General features: G+C 39.1%; 1 protein-coding gene across 2 annotated transcripts in view; it reads right to left on the reverse strand.

The window, feature by feature from the left end:
• Nucleotides 1-1,142: 1,142 nt before the first annotated feature.
• Nucleotides 1,143-17,278, reverse strand: part of SLC38A9 (solute carrier family 38 member 9) — a 48,355-nt gene continuing 32,219 nt past the window's right edge. For both annotated transcript variants that reach the window (XM_065656075.1, XM_065656076.1), the window contains 4 exons: nt 14,352-14,465; nt 12,952-13,100; nt 4,550-4,639; nt 1,143-2,845 (listed from right to left, as the gene is read on the reverse strand). In XM_065656075.1, coding sequence (XP_065512147.1) covers nt 2,680-2,845; nt 4,550-4,639; nt 12,952-13,100; nt 14,352-14,465 — 519 coding nt within the window. In that variant the 3' untranslated portion in view covers nt 1,143-2,679. The remainder of the gene's footprint in view (nt 2,846-4,549; nt 4,640-12,951; nt 13,101-14,351; nt 14,466-17,278) is intronic.

Raw genomic sequence — 17,278 nt, forward strand, 5'->3', positions numbered from 1 at the left:
CAGTGCCACGAAATATTAGTTATCACTTTAATACTTATCAATTTATAATTAAAATTAAAAATGTTAAAGGCCTATATAAATAAACAGTGCAGCAAGAACCCATCTGTAACGCAGAGCCAAAACAGGCTTTTGGAAAGGTACAGAATAATATCCTTCTAAATATTAACTCAGATCATTGTATATTGCACAACTGGAAAAGAGACAAACAGACAGAAGATGCCATTAAGACACCATGAACTCTGTCTTACTTGGGAATTTCTGTTGAACTGCTAGATCCTAACAGAATCTAATTCTGCTAAAATCAGTGAGTGTTTTACTATTTGCTTCGATAGCAAGGATTTATCTCATGGAATCATATCCAGATGGAACATGGAAGGACATAATAAAATTGAAGTACCTGCACTCATCAGGGTTTGTACCTAAAGCAAGCACTAAATGTATAATAAATAAGTACAAGAGCTTAATGTGAATGAGCCAATGATGCTTGAAATCCTGCATCTTTTGTCCTTTCCTTTTGGTGTTCAAGTACTGCTGTATCAAATAACTGTGGAGGGTTTAGAAACGTTCTACAGTTGTGGAACTGTAAATTTGATGGAAGGAAGAGAAATTTTGTTGGAAAATAAAAAATATTTTTTAAAAAAGAAAAAAAGAAAAAAAAAGAAAAACGAAACAAAAAACCAAACTAACAGGTTTAATTGGTGAGAAACACTGCTGAGAACGTTGAGGGAATGCAGCCATGAAGTTAAATGCAGTGATGACTACCTGGACATTCTAGAAAGTATTTTATGGGAGAAGTCAGACCCAGTCCCTATAAAGAAGATGTGCTGGCCAGTGCTAACGGTGTCAGTCCTGCAGGACACATTCACTGTCAGGCAGTGAAAAGGGTGGACAGATTTGCCCTAGAGAATAAGGAAACCAAGCAGTGGCAGATAAGAGTATACACAGGGAAAATGACCAGGATGGGGCAAGTACTTCTCTCTAATACAGAAGAGATGATGGATGTATTCTCCAATTCCAACTTAAAGGCACAAAAAGTTCCACAAGAAAAAAAGAGAGAATCTGAAATAATGATTATATTCTACAGATAATATTCCAAACCTGGATGACCTTGTATTTCATACAAATCAGAGGACATGTGTGCAAGTCAGTGTACTTTATACAGTTTGTGGAGCCTAATGGAACAAACGGATTTACATTGTTACTATAAAAATTTGCATCATTTCCCAGAAGAGCATGGTAGATTATCTAGATTATGCTTTTCATTGTCTTTCTGATGAAAATACAAACTCTTAACCCTGCAATGTAATTATTTTTCCCAACTCAACTTCTACTTCACACATATCGGATCAGTCCCACTTTTTTCCTTTTTTACTTACTTTGGAATTTAGCATTGCTCAGAGTCCTCTTTCAATTATTCTACATTTGTTGATTATTTTAATACACTGAAATTCTGTACAAAGAGGAGTTTTCACTCTCTGTCCAGCCACAAAAGATGACATCTCACTAGTGTCTGGTAACTTAGCTATTTCATGTTTTGGGTTAGGACTCAGAGTCACAGAGGGTAGGTGAAGGAAGGTGTCTGTGTGTTTACGCATGTGTGCCCTCTTAGTTAGTAAACCAGAAATTAAAACAGAACAAAACCCATGACAACAAAACCTTTCCCAGATTCTTCCAGCTTCTGTTAAGAATTATCTAAAACTTCGATTATTTGATTTAGTTCACAATTCTGAAGAGCACTAGGTTTGTCTCTCTGCTCACGTCCGAAACGTCCACAGTAATGGAGTGGAAAAGCGCAGCGAGAGACTAGTGAGACCCTGCAATGGAGAGGGCAAGCCCGTGATGAGCATTGTGTCCAACGTGGATCTGTAAAACCACAGGCAACACATGACAAGACAACTTCACAGCACATAATATCCCAGCTAACAGAGTTGAAGTGAGGTCAAGCCTGGAATTCTAATTTTAATTGTCTTGTTCTAATTTTTTTTTTTTATCCTCCTAACTTCTTTCTTTGTATGATCACAAATAACTAGTGTACATATTGGTTCTGAACAAAGCACTGAGACATGAGTTTATTGTTTCTCTTAGTTGGAATTTCCTAGAGGAAAAATCCTGCCAAAACAATTTAATAGCATATTCAAAATCAAGAGCGCGTTTTGACCCAAATGACTATAAATTAACCTAAAAAAAACCCCAGGAAAGACAATAATTTTTTCGTTTTCCAAACAAAACAGGAAAATAACTGCAACAAAAGAGCATTTCAAACAGTCATTGAACAATACTGTGAAAGCATGTTTGTTAGCAAACCTAAGGACAGTTCCTTTGAAGGAAAGAGGAGTTCTGTGGCCTGAGACTGAAAGCTGTGTGTTTTGAGAAGTGTGCTGTAAAAAATTAAAATATTTGAGCTTCATTAATCTTTGATGTACATTCAATAAGAACAGGAGAACTAGCTCACTGAAATCTGAACCACTTCGCTAGCCATAAAATTCTGTTTTTAGAGGAGCAAGACAGGTTTCCCGTCAAGTGCCTGAAAGATGCGTGTTGAATTTGTTTCAAAGGTGCAGCTTTTCTCAAGAAGATCGTATCGAGGACTGTTCGTTCTCATGCGTGACAGTGTTGCTCAAGGCGATTGCCAAATATCACAGTACCACTTGTGACAGCCACAGGGAGAAGGGGGAGTTCTCACAATAGGAATTGTGCAATCAGATTAGCCAGTCCAAGGAGGATTATAAAGATGTGAATGATCAATGCTGGCCACGTCAGCTGCCCAGCACGATGCAGAGAGATCACGTAGATGAGGGATGGATACACGAATACAAAGGCCAGACCACATGTTGCTCCAGAGTATCTGAGGAAAGTGGGGGGAGAGGGGAAGAAGAAAAGAAAATTAAAAAAAGAATGCTTTGTTTAGACTCTTGTTTCTTGTTGTCATTTTCCCCCCTCAAACCAGTGAACAGTCTGGCCGAACAATGACCATCTGCACTCTGTGAACATCAGTTTCTGTCCCTTGCTGTCCTTCACCTCCTCCACCGGCATTTGATTATCTCCCTCTGTGTTGCTCAGCCCCCTGCACTCTGACATGCCTCTGAGGTTTCAGTCACATTCCCAGATGCTCCTGGGGACAGACTCCCTGTCTTGGACTCAATGTTTCTACTTTTTTGGGGGCAATTTGTCAACATGCAACAGAAAAAGACTGGACAGTTCATCCTTCGTTAGGCATCCTTTACTGACAGAACTGCAAATCTCATCACAGCCCAGCCATCTGAGGACACATGTTTAAGCATGTAAGCAAAGAAATGCTCCTAAATCTGCAACTTTTATTTTTATTTTATGAGATGCTGGCAAACCATTCTCTGAAAAGATCAACATGCCCTCCTGGTAACATGATCAACCATAGCAAGTGAAATACTTAACTGTTCTTTTTCTAACCACTCCCTTGCTTACCAAAACCTTCTCATTATTTTCCCTTACTGTGAGTTTCCACCTACTAAGCTATACTGCAGCCAAATGTGCATTATTAACTAACAACATATTTTATTTCAAATATTTGAACATTCCTTTTAGACAGAGGAAACATAATAATACAGAGTAACCATTTGCAACACAAAACCAGCAACTACTTAAGTTAGACTGTATATAGACCATTTATCAGCTGGAAATTCACTGTTCAAAATATTTGGTTACTATGCACAGTATGAACACATTAGCAGACGTCAGGATCAGTTTGCAAACAGGGAAATGTATTGCATGACATTTATTTAGAATTAATTACTAGACCATCTCTACTGCTGGAATACAAAAAAATCACTAAAAGGAGAAGTACAAAAGAAAGGAAATGGAAAAAACCCTCAAAGATCAGCCACTGAGCAAAAGTAAGTTATTTTGCTACACTGGTCAGACCCAAGCCTGTCATTCTGGTTTTATAATTGGAGATTTCTATATTTTTAAACACCTCCCTCTCCTGGTTGCTGTAGGAAAGATGCAAACCAAGAATGAATGACAGTGATTACAAATATAGTGGTGTCAAATGTAGAAAATAAAATTCATAAGATTAATCTTTTTTCAATCATAGAAATCCCAGATGTTTTTTAACACGGTAAATTTAAGATAACATTTAGAAGTATAACTTTTGTGTCAGTTTTTCTTTTGAAGTTACTTGCTTTCTCGGATTTTTATTATGGAATTTCAAAATAGCTTAAAACGGTCTTAACATAAAACAAAAACATGAGAGAAGCAATACAATAAACGAGCAACTTTTCTAGTGACACCATATTCTTTCGTGTGCATAGTTGCAAGGTCGTCAGCAACAGCTCCAATGAAACTTGGGGATTCATCCCAGTCACCTCAGATACCAAGGCACAATTACAGATAGCTGCTTGTCAGAACTTTAAAAGGGCTGGTTGATTATACTTCTGCTTCATTATTTACAACTTTAAAAAGTGTAAGCCTCACAAAATACAAAGATACATTTACCTGCACTTATACTGTTCCTGTTCAAGATGCAAACATGCAGCAACACCACTGGCAAGTTCACTGTGCAAGCAGCACTCACCTTATGATACCTCCTATATTCGGATAAAATCTTGCCATTGCTACTCCAGCTCCTACAATTGCTACGTTCAGGGCAAGCACATGGAAGACGCTACAGGAAAGTGAGGAAAGAATGTTAACATATCTGCTGTATTTATTAAAAAATACCATTATCCTTCATTTACACTACCATTTACTTTGTACATGGATGGTATTTCCACTTGCACAACTCACTCTATTAAGGTAATTAATTTCACAGGAAACATAACATCTACTGAATATTCAGAGTGCCAAACTCTAAATATCTAGTGTTTTGACTCAAAATATTCTTAAGGAGTAAGCATGTGTAATTTGGCAGCTCTTCTGAAAAACACCATACATGGTACTCGGCACTCAAGTATTTCTGATGGATATTAAAATACCAAAGAAACAATACTGTATAACTTAATTCCCACAAGAAAGAATTAGCTTGATCTGAATTGCTCAGACTGAACTAATGGAAACCAGAAGAAAAAGATGTGAGTGGAAAACATTACATAGAATACTAGGGTGGAAATAACACCTTAAAACTTGAACTCTTAATGCATTTTTGATAGAGGACAAATATTTAAAATGTTGGATGTCATTTAATATATGACCCGTGTAATATTTATTCTGGAATTTCTTGTTAAATTTGGTTTTAGAAATAACTTCCTGTTACTTTCTTTTTTGCATTAAGCATGAAAATAATTGAGATTTTCTGTTGTGCAAAGTAAGCTTTTAATGCATCAAACTCAGTGTAGTTATACAGAGAGCTGAGACTGAGGAGAGTACTAGTTTTCTTCAGAGATTATGAAATGTTGGCATATGTTAACAAAAAGTAAAGTCAGGAAATATAATAAAAAGAGTGATATTTTGGTCACACAGCTGTTTCTATGAAGGGAAATAAGAATTCACACAGAGGAAGCATAAATACACATACAGGTTTTGTTTATTCTCCTGGGGGATTTGATTTCTTAAACGAAACAAAATCTGTAAATCAATGCTGATTTTTTCTTAACTGCAGAAAGTATCTGTATTATGGAGAATGTCACCAACTAACAAGCTTTTTAAAAGTGACCACTTCCATGGCTGAAAGGTTGGTTGCCAGCTTCCAGGTTAGGAAGAAAGATTAGGGATGTAGTCTCATTAAAGTTTAGGGAAATTGAGGTAATTTAAACACATAGGAGTAATTTAACATACGACCTATTTCTAATGCTTGCTCTTAAAAACTGATTTTAAAAAGACAGAAATAATATCTTCAGTTTTGTAGATGACATTTTAACAGTGGTACAAGAGGTGCACCTCAGAGACTGAAGACGGCTGTGGGAACATAGCTGCTGAAACTATAACAAAAATATAATTGGATATAAACCTAGTAAAACCCCAAGAATTAAAAAATAAAATCCCAAGAATCAGACCCATTATGGAAAGCAAGACCAAACATTTACTGCTTCACTAATATCGCTAAGGAAAGCCAATTAACTAAACAGTTCACAAAAAAGCATTTGCCATTAAAAATTACTTCCTCTCTCCCCACACATACGGCAGATTGCAAATTCTGTCAGATAGCACAATTGAAGCCAAAAGCTTATGAACACAGAAAATGACAGCACTTCTTTTTGCAAACTCGGGTCAGTTCAGAAAATCTGAAAAATTCTTTAGTACTTCATTCTGACATGCTTTAAAACAGAAGAAGTGATTTTGTAGTTCAAAGTTGTTGCTTTTTAAATAAATAATTCTGGCTTCTTACAGCTTCAAAAATAAAGTGGTGCATGTGTGTGTTTGGTGTGAAATGTAACATTTTTCAGCTTCTTGATCTGGGAAAAAATAATTGGGCTGGGGGAGGGAATGCGTTTTGGCTCAATTGAAAACAATGGTCTCAAAATGCTGGAGCCTCCCAAACAATTCAGTACTTGCAGAGCAGTGCTTTACAGTTTTAATTATTACAGTTAAGCAGGATCCTCAAGAACAATACCAAAATTTAAAAGTCTGAAAGGATTTAAATCCATCTGCTTCAGGGCAAAAGGTTACTCTGTATTTCCCCCCTGGAATATTTTTGCTCCTTTTTCTACCTTTTTGAAACAGCACAAGTGGTAACCATGGTATTGGACAACAGGTGTTCAACCTGCAAAACCTTTCTTTTACCCACACAGATATTCAAAGTACATCTCGATTCCGAGACAGGAGAAAGCCGCATTCTTCATTGAGAGAAAGGCATTGTCATTTAGAAAAAAACTGTATTTCTGAATAAAGAAGAATCTGACATCTAGTAGCTGTATTATTTAGGATGGCGTTTCTTGTAAGACTGTAAGTTTCATGCAGGCATGCTCCAGAAGGGACAACCATTTCTCATAGCCCATGACATATTTAACAAGTTCTGAATTTTTCAGTTTTAGCCCGACACTAGCTTATGGAACAATTAATGGTCACCACACATTGCAAAAGGGCGGTCAAAAACCAGTATCATTCGGAGGCGTTAACCCTACCACCTCTGCTTATTACAACTACAGGAGGTAAAACACTTAGATGATGATAGAGATGAGATTTGGCCCCTTTTCACCTAGCCGCCCTGCTGGGACATGGCTGTTTTCTGAGCAGCACAACTCTCTGCCCCGTCAGTGGCAGCAGAGCTGGGTGTCCCACGCCAGGGCTGGACTGTGCGCCCGGGCAGCGCAATGGGGCTGCAGCTCTGAGGCACAGCTGGATTGCCCCATGGATGCTGCCATTCACAAAACAGGCAGACACACAGCAATCCAAGCGCGGCATGTGGCACTCCCTCTTTTACATTCTGTCCTCAGTCTCAATATTCTTGGTTGGTCAGATGAAGGCTCCGGCTCTTTTCTATAAAGGGAACCACAGCTCACCTGCAAAAGTCCCATAATCCCATGAAAACCATAGTAGAGAGGAGGGGAAAAAAAAGCAAAATCAAGCTTTGCCCTAAGTCCTGCTTTTTTCCCCATTGCAAGGTTAACCTTTCAGATTGACAGAGTCCAGAAACAACCTGGTACCCCAGAAGATCATTGGAGGGCTTGCTCTATCAAGTTCTCTCCTGCGGAAGTGGTAGTTAACAGTTTAGCCACTGTACGACAGTGACCACTTACATTTAATTAACTACAGCATCCTCAAAGGAAGAATCACATCGAAAATTGTGAAACCAAACCCTAGGGCAGGGGATATTTAAAGAAAGAACTGATTTTAAATCCGTTTTGCTCAGATGCAAGGAAATTACAAGTGCAGGACTCAGCACAGAGTCGCAGGGTGAAAACACACAATAAGGGGAACAGGAAAGCAAGGAAAAAAGCAAAACGGGATCATTTATGAATTTTTGAAAGGTTACTGCATCTAAAAATGCATTTTCTTCCTGCAAATCTTGCTTAAGTGACTATGAGTCACAGCAGTTAAGAAGCAAGACAGAAGCTAGGTGAAGAGCACGCGTGCAAACAGCAGAATTGTAGTTTATTGTTTCAGAAGACACACATCTGTGGGAGAACTGGCAGGTCTGCTGGGCTGCCATGGAGTAAAGGGAGGACAATCTTCAAGGGAAGCCAAGTGATTTCTGTCCATCAGCTTATTTAACCTCTTAGAACAGGAAAGACGTTAAAAAGTTTTAAAAACTGACCAGATGACCGTACAAAGTATTTTATATGCAGCATATAATTCATCAAAGGAATTCTCTGCCACACATATCACTGCAGCCAAGAGTCAGTAACAATAAAAAAATAGCTTTCTGTATATCGAAGAAGATCCAGAGTCACATAAGAAACAGCAGATAAAGCACGTGCCTCTGGTCCTAAGTCATCTGTTAAATGACGGGACTGCAAACACATCTCACTTCAGAAAAAAAAGTAATTTCCCAGTGCATGACATTTTGGCCTTTTTTACAACACCAAGGAGAGAAGAAGAGAATGAACAATTCCTTGGGTTTTGTGCCAGTACATCACTGTCTATGTTGCAGTCTGTATGCTAGCATACATTTTGCAAAATGAAAGAAGGAATTAGGATGTCCTGTCTCAAAAACTTTTGTAGGAAGCACAGAAAGGCTGAAAGCTTTGTGATGATGCCTGTCAGAAGGCTACTGTGCCCAGAACGTCCACACACCTATTAGTTTTTAAGACGGGCAGAGACACAGGTGACTGATACTGGTACATCAGAGGAAGGATAATCTCCCTTCTTAGAAGAAGGGGGGCTTTTGCTCCTCCCCGACTGCTGGAGAACAGAGGATGCTACTCGTTTCCTCTGTATTTCAGACAGCGACTGTTCAGCTGATGTGAAACCTGGGAGAAGAAAAAATTATGCATCGTCTGCTCAGGCTTTTAAGTTTGGAGAGGATGAGCTACTTCATCACACAAGACTACAGATTAGCAGGATACACCATAGCTAAGCACAGCAAAGAACTGGTAGTAGAAAAAACAGCACTGTAAAGTATCTAAAAAGGCATGGGACAGAAGACATGGGGATCAGTCTTCAGACAAGCAACGCTCCCCTAAGTTGTGTAAATGGTTCCTCATTATGATCCAGTTATAATACATGGCCTACTAGCAGAAGCCACGATATGAAACAGGATGCTGCTTCTGGTAGAAATTGCCTTGGATTAGACCAGTTGTCAAGAAGAACCACAAACCAGTAAGATAATACCTTGGTGCGTCTTCATATCAAGTGACAGAAAAACAGTAAAGAAAACGGAGTTAAAGCAAAAAATTGAATTGATCTGAGCAATAGTCACTGCTAGGAAATAAAATTATCTGGTGGCCCTGTAAGCATGTGTGTGATCAAGGTATTCAATCAACACCCAGCTCTCAGATGCATCCATTCAGAATTCCAAGTGCTCCATCTAATAACTTACTGTTTATCCCTTAACGCCATCCACAGCAGCAGCAAGCATCCACATCTGCAAACAATTGCTCCTATGAAGAAGCCTCGCTTTTAATATCAGGGAGGTTCCAGTTCATGTGAAACCTGCAGCACATCCATATGGAGCAACCCAAGACTTAAAAATGAAGATATGAAAATTTACGATGGGGGCCTGGACTAAAGCAGGAGGTGTTTGGGGTTTGTTTTGAAGAAATAATTGGACAATTATACCCAGAAGGTAAATTTATAACGTCTCTCAGCTGCAAAGGAAACTTGATATAGGAAAGATGCACCTACGGAAATGCACGATTTAGCACACTGAATCACAGGGTTAAATGAGGCTAGGTGCTCAACAGAGATCCTCAAAATAAGAATCCATAGAACTCAGCACACTACGTGATGTGCTATACAAACAGATGCCATCAGTACACACTCCTAAACCCCACTTCCACAACCTGAAAATAAAAATAGGAAAAGGTACAAAAATCTTATTTGTTTGTTTTCCTTTGTTTGTGTGTTTTGTTTGTTTGTTAATTGTTAGAATCATAGAACAGTTTGGGTTAGAAGGAACCTTCAAAGCTCATCTAGTCCAACCCCCCCGCAATGAGCAGGGACATCTTCAACCAAATTAGGTTGCTCAGAGCCCTGTCCAGCCTGGCCTTGGGATGGGGCATCTACCACCTCTCTGGGCAACCTGTGCCAGTGTTTCACCACCCTCATTGTAAATGAAATTTCTTCCTTATATCTATCATACAATCACAGAATGTTAGGGATTGGAAGGGACCTCAAAAGATCATCTAGTCCAATCCCCCTGCCAGAGCAGGAACACCCAGATGAGGTTACACAGGAAGGTGTCCAGACGGGTTTTGAATGTCTCCAGAGAAGGAGACTCCACAACCTCCCTGGGCAGCCTGTTCCAGTGTCTGTCACCCCCACTGAGAAGTTTCTTCTCATATTTAAGTGGAACCTCCTGTGTTCCAGTTTGTACCCATTGCCCCTTGTCCTATCGTTGGCTGTCACCGAGAAGAGCCTGGCTCCATCCTTGTGACACTCACCCTTTACATATTTATAAACGTTAATGAGGTCACCCCTCAGTCTCCTCTTCTCCAAGCTAAAGAGACCCAGCTCCCTCAGCCTTTCCTCATAAGGGAGATGCTCCACTCTCTTAATCATCTTCGTTGCCCTGCGCTGGACTCTCTCCAGCAGTTCCCTGTCCTTCTTGAACTGAGGGGCCCAGAACTGGACACAATATTCCAGATGCAGTCTCAGTTTGAACCTACCCTCTTCCATGACCCCTTGTCCTACTCTAACAGGTCCTGCTAAAAAGTCTGTCCCCACATTTCTTACAGGCCCCCTTTAAGTACTCAAAGGCCTCCCTGGAGCCTTCTCTTCTCCAGGCTGAACAACCCCAGCTCTCTCAGCCTTTCTTCACAGCACAGAAACCCACTCTCTGCTCTGCTGTTTTTCCTCCTGCTTCATCCTTCTGGTTTGTCATTGACATATAAAATTCCTCCAGTCAAGTGACCAGGAACGTTCCCCTCCATATATACACCTTATGTACATATCTAAGAGCTAAAGCTTGAGTCTCGGCAGGTCAGTTGTCATACTGCTCAAGAATTTTAGCCTTGAACACTGATTATTTCGATAAAAGAAGACAAATACATACAACTACTAGTAGAGTGTGCCTTTTCCTAAACAAAAGCCATGGAACTTAATATTTCCAGGGAGGTTCTTCAAGGTGGATCAACAGGCTCCTCAGCAAAACATCAGTTTATGTCAGTAAGAGCTACTTTTTCATATTTGCAAAATGCTTCCCCACAAAAGCAGCTCTGGGAAAAACCCAGAATACTGAAATTTTTCCTAGAAAGGCGATGCAGACACAATGCTACTGAAGGACCTGTCTCTAGCTTTAGCTACTGGTAAGAACCAGTCATCAAAAGACATATTTCACATCCAGGCAGTAAATCTTCACTATCCTCTCAGAGACACGTCCTGTGCTTGCTACCAGTCTTCAGTTAGTCCTATCGCATACAAGAACTAAAGCTGACCTGGCTGGTTGTAAATGCACAGAAGTTGGAGTTTGGAGGCTATGAGATTTTTGTGCTGTATTTGAGATACCTCGGATACTAGGGAGGCAGACGCAGCCAGCCAGCGTGTACTACCTCGTTAACTCTAGGTTGGAGCAGTTTCAGTGACTTCCTAGAAACCATTTTTGACTTCTCAGAAACTTTAAATACCTCCCCATAAGGAGTCTTAACAAAAAAAAAAAAAAAAAGTGAGAGAAGCTACCCACAGGACATCCTGGAGACAAGAACCAAGCAAGTATTTGCATCATCACCTTCGTCATACCATGAATGCTTAAAAAAGCAAGCTGGAATTAGCCTGACAAGGGACTGGTATGAAGCTGCAGGTTCTAGCAGAGGGCATGAGAGAAATTAAAACCATTCTGGTCAGTGAGTAACTCGAGGGAGAAGATAGGAAAAGGCACATCCATATAATAAAAAGGACATGGCTATTTCCCAGTGGCTGTGAAATCCATGTTTAGCACTTAAATCAATGGCCTTGTTTCCAACAGTAACTTGCAGCAGTTCCTAAAAATCTTCTTGACCTTGAACTGCGTACATTTTAGCATCAAAAAAAGCAGGTGCTTATTTCACTGCCTAATTTTAGGCATTCAATTTCTAGACCTTCTCATACCTATTTTAGTACCCAGAGGAAACCTGAAACTTGGAACAACATCTTCCCAGGCCTGTATGCTACTGCTGATGCCAAAGAGGAAATACACGTTTCTTCCTGGGATATTTTTTTGCTCTCCTCCATCAACAGTAGTTCCCAATGTAAAATAAGAAACTCAGAGATAAATGCCAGCTTCTCAGCTGTGACAAATTCAGACAGTACTCCAAATGTAAATGTCCTAGGTTTTATTTTAAAAAAGCCCCAAACTAAAATTGAAATCTGGATCAGCTCTTGCCTGGAGTTCAAACAGTGTACAAATGCAGGGGTGTGGCTCATCTCTGAAATTAGCATGTGAAAAGCTATTTTTATAAGCATAGCAACAGCCTAGATAACACAGCTAACAGCTCACTTATCTATTAGCTCTGTTTAAAAACAGATGGTTGATTACTAATTATGCACAATCAAATCACATACAGCACCTTGAAAGGTTAATATACAGAGCGTATGTCATTCACAGCTTAAAGACTCCTTGATAAAATATTTCTGGACTGAAAAAATTTTTTTCCTGTACAACTTTTCTTTTGCTATATAGATGTGTAACACAAAGGAACTGTGTTGACAAAATTCCTCTGCTCATTGACAAAATGAAGAGCTAAAACAAAAAGAGTCCCTCCCATTCTACCGTGGCAAGCTGTAGCAGTCCTGATCTGCAGGCAAGAGTTTGTTTTGCATGCCTGTTCACCCCTGGCTTTACTAACACTGTGAAATTACCCTAATGCAGCAAAGGAAATCCCCAGAACCTCAGCCAAATTTCTGACAACAGAAGGCCATTTAGGCAAAGTGTGCCAAGCCCTTGTCAAGGAGTAGACTTCTTACCTTGGGTAAGCATTTCCAAAAAACTGTCTTAACAGCTGAACTCGTGCCAGATAACCCAACAGTGGGTATACAGTCATCATTTGGAACAGCAGGAATATTCTTGCAACAAATGACATGATGTCATCACTGGGGAAGTTATCTAGAAAATTCTAAATATAGGAATAATGTTACACATCAATGGTGGCTTGACTACATATATCTGCTGATTTTTAATACAAAGAAAGAAAGGGATAAAAGCCAAGCAACTACCATTGCCAAATGAACTCCATAACATGAAATACCCTCTCCCTCTTTTGCAATTGCCTTGCCACCAAAGAGCAACTGATTTTTGAACATTACAGGGCTGATGTCAGCTTTCACATTAGCACTGAAGATGGGATTATTTTCCCATTTTCTGAACATTCACAAATAACCAAGGCTGTGGGAAGGGCCATCTGATTTTTTAGGCAGATAGATTCATATGCTCCTATTACCTGTCATATCATATCTAAAGAACACATGAAAAAATAGTATAAGACTTAAGTATCATGGAAATACACAAATAGCTTCCTAAGTATTTAGGATAACTATAGAAAATATATCAGAAGAAAAACACTTGCCTATTACCTAACTGTGGATTTCACCCCATGAAGCTATTTCAAATAGTTTAAAAAATTATTTCATGGTTAAACAATGGTACCAGTTCTAACTAACCTACAGCCAAAGGAAGCCTTTAAATGCTGCTTTAGTGCTAAATATTATGCAAGACACATGTAACACCTGGCATAAAATGGATCACCAATTTATAACTCCTACTTTTGAAATAATTTAGGGTGTGGGAATCAGTTTTGCCTATAAGCAGATAAGAGTTTATAATAGCTTTCACAGGATGTTTCATGTGGTGCTATTATCTGAAGAACTCTGCTGGCAAGGCTCACCATAGGGTTAGACTCCAAACCTACCCATAGCAAGGACTCTTATCTAAATGAGCTTCCATTTGCATTAGATTTCTTTTCCTGGAGTACCTGAAACCAGCCCCAATGAGTGGGATTGGTCACTGCACACACACCTAGACATAAATATAACACTTTTCAGGATTAGAGAAGCCAAAGAAATTAAAGCCTCAACTGTACGCTTGTTCATTTCGGTCCTTTCTTAATAACTTTCACGGAGTATTTATTAAATGTTTGGGGCTTTTTTTACAGAACTACTGGCAACCAGACATGAATATAAATGAGATAACACAAGCATTACTCATCTGCTTGTGGCAGTACCCACAAGTCACTAGCCAATGGACCAGAGTCAAGGACAGATGTGTCTGCCAGGATGAGTCATGAAGCAAGAAGCAGTAGCGCTTCTTTTTTTAATACATATTTATTAAAAGCTCAAGGACGAATATATACTGCAGTAAAGTATCTCACCTGTTCAATACATTCTTTGGATAGAGGTGGAGAAGGAAAAGATGCAAAAATTATCACTCCGACATACAGATACGTTAATCCCACCAGGAAGTATGCAACAGAGAGGTCTCTCACCTGAGGAAAAATAAAATCTTATTTTGGCCAGCACTGACACACCAAAACAGGCAAAATAAAAACCTCACCAGAAGATTTCCATTGCATTTATTATGTTACGTATATACTTACTACTATTATTTTTACTTTTACTTTCCATTACTTGAATGGGGACTTCAAATATTCTGATCAGATCAGACCGCTGCAAGAAGATACTCCAAGGTGGATCTAGATAAGTGTTATGTCTCTATCTACATGTAGAAAATGCACTAAGAAAAATATGCCAATAGATGTAGCGTGTTATTGCTGGACATGCAAACATACACTGGTTATTGAAATAAACAAACAAGAAAGTCCCTCTACTTTCTTACATTCACCTATTCCTACTGAGAGCCTTGGAACACAGAGGTAGCAGTTGAAGACAAAAAGCTCATAAATGTCGTATGCTAAATGTTGTCAGGACTAAAATCTTGCAATTAATCAGCCTACACAACTGCAAATATAATGCAAAGCACATTTTTTAAGAAGCTGCTTTGAAACCTATGAGGATGATCCACACACACTGGCTCCAAACCAGAAACTGAGAGAGAGCTGAAGCCAGGCTCATAAATCCATAGTTAGGTATATTGCATATACCTAACTATGGATTTAAACAATGTTCACTTTTGAAAATGTTGTCTATATTTATAAAGCATGTAATATATAAAAAGATTGGCAACTACATAAAAATAATTTAAAGTTTTTTAGCAACACTTAGTATTGGAAAATAAGCAGCAAATCTGCTCAAGCACTTCATGAAATTGCAGAACCTACACATATATCAGTGACCTCATAGCAATGTACTTAGTGCGTTATTCTTCTACATAAATTCTTTTTTTTTTTGGAAATAAAGTGGGAGACCATTGGTTTCTAGTTATTAGCCAACTATATTCTGTATAAGCTTATTCTACACTACAAAACGTTCATTACCTTATAGCAAACCATTTGTTCTGCAGCTAATAATAATCAGCTTCTTAAAAGATTACTAGTAATGCTTCAATACATGACCCTATTTTCCTGTGACTGAGAAGCAAGCCTTAGTAGCTCAGCTCAGCACCGAAGTATTAGGACTAGATGGTTTCCAGACCAGGATCAGAATTACGGCCTCTCACCAGCTCAATAAGGGTGGGCAAAGCTTCCTCACATCTGTGCACTGAAATCTTTCCCCCACTGCTTTTCACACTATCGCCTTAAGGAAAGCAACATATCCTACACCTTTCTGGGGTCTTCCAAGGGCAAAGTGGTCCCTGAGGGAAAAACAAAAAGCTAGATTACAAGTTTCAAGGGAAGTTCAGAAGGAAACCAGTTTTTAGTGAGGGAACTGTAATCTTCTGCTCATTTTGCCAGTGCTTTTGAAGACTGATGCCTTTTCCCCACAGCCTGCAAGAGGCCAATGATATTCTCATCAGACAATACGCTATTAACGTGTACCCCAGGGTGGCCCACATGCCCTTGGCAGCTGCACAGTCCCAGCTGCAACCTCGTCCTCCTGCAGACCAGTTACATCCAGCTGGAAGATGCTTCTCCAGTCATCGCTCTCCTCGCACTGGTCACTGAGGACAGACCATCAACTGCCACCAGAGGCTGAGCAATAGCATTTTCTTTAAATCATCCCCAGAATTTCTCCTCAGTGATGTGACAAGCTGTACAGATTTTTGTATAACAGCCACATCTTGAAAAGCACCAGTGTCCATCCTAAAAAGTGATTTTAGGAATACTAAATTTGAGCACGTGGATTTCTTACAGGTATTTATGAGTAATTTCCATTAACTGCAGGAGCCAGAGAGTAACCAGGGCAAGGTGATTGTGCAGAGACACAGACTTATACAATTTTTCAAAATGTACCAAAGACCTTCTTAAGGCACATCATCTGACAAAAGTTTTTTCAATTGCTTTAAATTTGGTATTTTAGCTGTATTCCTCGTGTATAAAGATAGCACAGTACCTTGCAGTTGTTATTTGCACTCAGCCTCCATACAAACTCTAGAACCAACTGTAAAACTATTTTTGCTGTGACAAATACTTGTAGTTGTGAGGGCAAGCAATCTGAAACTAAATTCTTACTGCTTCCTTTGGACTACACTTGATTAAGGGTAGAGAGCTGGTATGTTATCTCCTCTGATTATACTAACCAGTTCATGTTCCCACACTTCTTGAGAGTGTATGCTTTAATCTGTACTGAAACTAAGTGCTGAGATAATTTTCATAATGTATTTTTATAGCATGTAACATAACAGACTCTTGTCGTCAGGTGCTGTCACCATACAAAGAATACCAAGATTTCGAATTGCATAAGCAACAAGAAAAGAACAACTCAAAACCCGTAATTTATTTTTTCTCAAATATCCACCAGCTCCCTTGCAAACATCTGCTTCTGCATATAAGACGGTTATCTTTGTACAAGACCATGTGCTTGTGTATGTAACAGGAACGTATTTCGATTACTCTTCAGGAGACCTGGGTTCACTCCCTAAAGACCTTGACTATAAAAACTGTTTAGACAGCATAATTCCAGATAAAACCAAAGGACACATGGAGAGAGATAAAAGGATTAATTTTAAGTAACAGAGCAATAATCGCATTTGTCTAAATTTTATATTAAGACGTTTACATTCAGAATGCACATTGCTTTGGTGGAAACTGACTAAGCATAAAGAATATGTCAGTCCTTGCATCTGGAGTTTATAATCGAACATTCAAATATAGAAGAAATAGTTGAAAGGAGGAATTATTTGGGGGAATCAAGAGCAGAAAGGAAGTATAAAAGACAACATGCAGGTCACAGTCCATAAGGA

Source organism: Caloenas nicobarica, chromosome Z (assembly GCF_036013445.1).
Source record: "Caloenas nicobarica isolate bCalNic1 chromosome Z, bCalNic1.hap1, whole genome shotgun sequence".
NCBI lineage: Eukaryota > Metazoa > Chordata > Aves > Columbiformes > Columbidae > Caloenas > Caloenas nicobarica.